This window comes from Daktulosphaira vitifoliae, unplaced genomic scaffold (assembly GCF_025091365.1).
Source record: "Daktulosphaira vitifoliae isolate Bord-2020 unplaced genomic scaffold, ASM2509136v1 Scaffold_87, whole genome shotgun sequence".
NCBI classification, from domain to species: Eukaryota; Metazoa; Arthropoda; class Insecta; order Hemiptera; family Phylloxeridae; genus Daktulosphaira; species Daktulosphaira vitifoliae.
Window position 1 is genome coordinate 19,525 of NW_026099656.1, and position 2,509 is coordinate 22,033.

Sequence of the window (2,509 nt, forward strand, 5' to 3'; positions counted from 1 at the left end):
GCTAGCAAAACATAGCGAAGGAAAAAAACATTTATCAAATATTAAAAGCCTGAGAGGATCACAAAATCTTAAAGTTTTAACTAAAAATATAAAGTATGAAGATAAAAATAAAGATATAAAGAGTGCAGAAATTAAACTATCAGCATATTTTGCAAATCACAATATTGCATTTCAGGCTGTAGATATATTAACTCCTGTTTTGCAGGATATTTTTAAAGATTCAAAGGTTGCCCAGTCACTGACACTCCATCGAAAAAAATGTACAAGCATAATTAACAATGTTATTGCACCTGTAGAAATAAATGAACTATTGAAATTATTAGAACATGTCCCTTTTCAGTTCTGGTCGATGAAAGCACTGACATAAGCTCACATAAGTTTCTTTGCGTTCTTGTCCATTATGTCCACCCTAAAGCAGGAACTGTACATACTAGATTACTTGAGTTGGTTGCGATAGATGCTACTGATGGCAGCGCAAAAAAAGTTTATGAAAAATTTAAAAGCTGCTTGCAATCAAAACAAATTCCTATTGAAAACCTTGTTGGAATGGCTAGTGATGGAGCAAACATGATGGTGGGAAAAAACAATTCTTTTTTTTCACATTTGAAGAAAGATTGCCCAAATATAGTTCTGATGCAATGTATATGTCATTCAGCGGCTTTAGTTGCAAGCAAGGCAACAGAAAAATTACCTAGGTCTCCTGAAGATTTAATTAGATCGGTAATTATTAATTTTATAACTATATTATTGATTTTGTATCTAACATTAATTAAACTATGATTATAATTATTATCAGGTGGCTACTTACATATCGGGCAGTGCAAAAAGAACAGCAATTTTGCAAGAAATCCAAGAATTTTTCGGAGAACAAAAAAAAAAAATATTGAAGTTGGCAGACACTAGGTGGTTGGCATTACATCAATGTGTTGTAAGGATGCTAGAGTGTTGGAGTAGCCTTTCACAATATTTCCTGGTTGCTGTAACTGAAGATCATTTAAAAAGTGCTGAAATAATACTAGAATCCTTAAATAACAATGTCGTCAAAGCTTATTTTTACTTTCTTAAGTATTCTTTAAATATATTTAACTCTTTCAATGCTATGTTTCAAACTAACAAAATTATAATACATGAAATGTATTCAAATTCAATTCGGCTTTTAAAAACAATTTTACAAAATTTCATAAATCCTAAATATTTAGTAACAGATATATTTGATCAAGCATTATTTACTGATCCTAATAAATTTTTACCTGAATCAGAAGTATTTGTGGGATCCGAATGTGAAGAATTTATCAAAGCTTTTCCTAGAAATATTTTTATTGATTTCAAAAATACTTGTTTGAAATTTTATATCAAAGCTGCTGAAGAAATCGCAGAAAGGTTACCAATACATAATCTTTTTTTTAAAGAATTTAAATTTTTAAACCCTGAAACATGTTTTGACCCTCAAAAATGTAATACTACTACCAATCAGTTAGATAAATCAAAAGAAATATTTGGAAGTTATTTTGATGCATATAAAGTAATTGAAGAATTACGTGAAATACCTTATTTTTTCACAAATGAACAAATAGCTAATTTAAAAAAAATGAATATTTCTGAGATGTGGCATGAAATTGGAACAGTAAAAGATTTTACAGATGACAATTTTAAATTTAATAACATTTGTAAATTAGCCAAAATTATTTTAACATTACCTCATAGTAATGCTGCAGCGGAGCGAATTTTTTCAATCCTCACAGATTTGAAAACTAAAAAAAGAAATAGGCTTGCCGACAACACTTTAAATGCTGTGACAATTATACGTTCATCATTTCAAGATAAATATTTGACTACTGATAGTTTTGTTGTAACTGATAAACATTTACAACTACATAATTATAATATGTATAAAACATAATCTATAACGTAACTAAAAGACTGAATAAATTTAGTGATTTCTTTAAAAAAAATTTTGACTGATTATAACTTGATTTAGTAACTTAATTGTGATTTATGAACAATGTTCAATTTTAAGATTTTTTTTATGTATATTTTTATATAAGTGATTTTTAATGATTTCTTTAAAAAAAGTTATAAACTTTTACTAACTTGTTTTAGTATTTTAATTGTTATTTATGAACAATGTTCATTATTAAGATGTTTTTTTTATTTATATTTTTATATAAGTGGTTTTTATTGATTTCTTTAAAAAAAGTTATTGACTTTTACTAACTTGTTTTAGTATTTTAATTGTTATTTATGAACAATGTTCATTATTAAGATGTTTTTTTTATTTATATTTTTATATAAGTGGTTTTTATTGATTTCTTTAAAAAAAGTTATTGACTTTAACTAACTTGTTTTAGTATTTTAATTGTTATTTATGAACAATGTTCATTATTAAGATGTTTTTTATTTATATTTTTATATAAGTGGTTTTTAATGATACCTTTAAAAAAAGTTGTGATTTATAAATAAACGAGTTGTTTACATATTTGTTGTTTGTTTATTAAATAATTTTATGTAC

General features: G+C 25.7%; 1 protein-coding gene across 1 annotated transcript; it reads left to right on the plus strand.

Annotated features, from left to right (window-relative positions):
- Positions 1–546: 546 nt before the first annotated feature.
- Positions 547–2,009, plus strand: LOC126909045 (uncharacterized). The gene is made up of 2 exons (XM_050691405.1): positions 547–720; positions 797–2,009. The coding sequence occupies exons 1-2, from the start codon at positions 547–549 to the stop codon at positions 1,898–1,900; spliced, it is 1,278 nt and encodes a 425-aa protein (XP_050547362.1). The 3' UTR covers positions 1,901–2,009.
- The last annotated feature ends 500 nt before the right edge of the window (positions 2,010–2,509 follow it).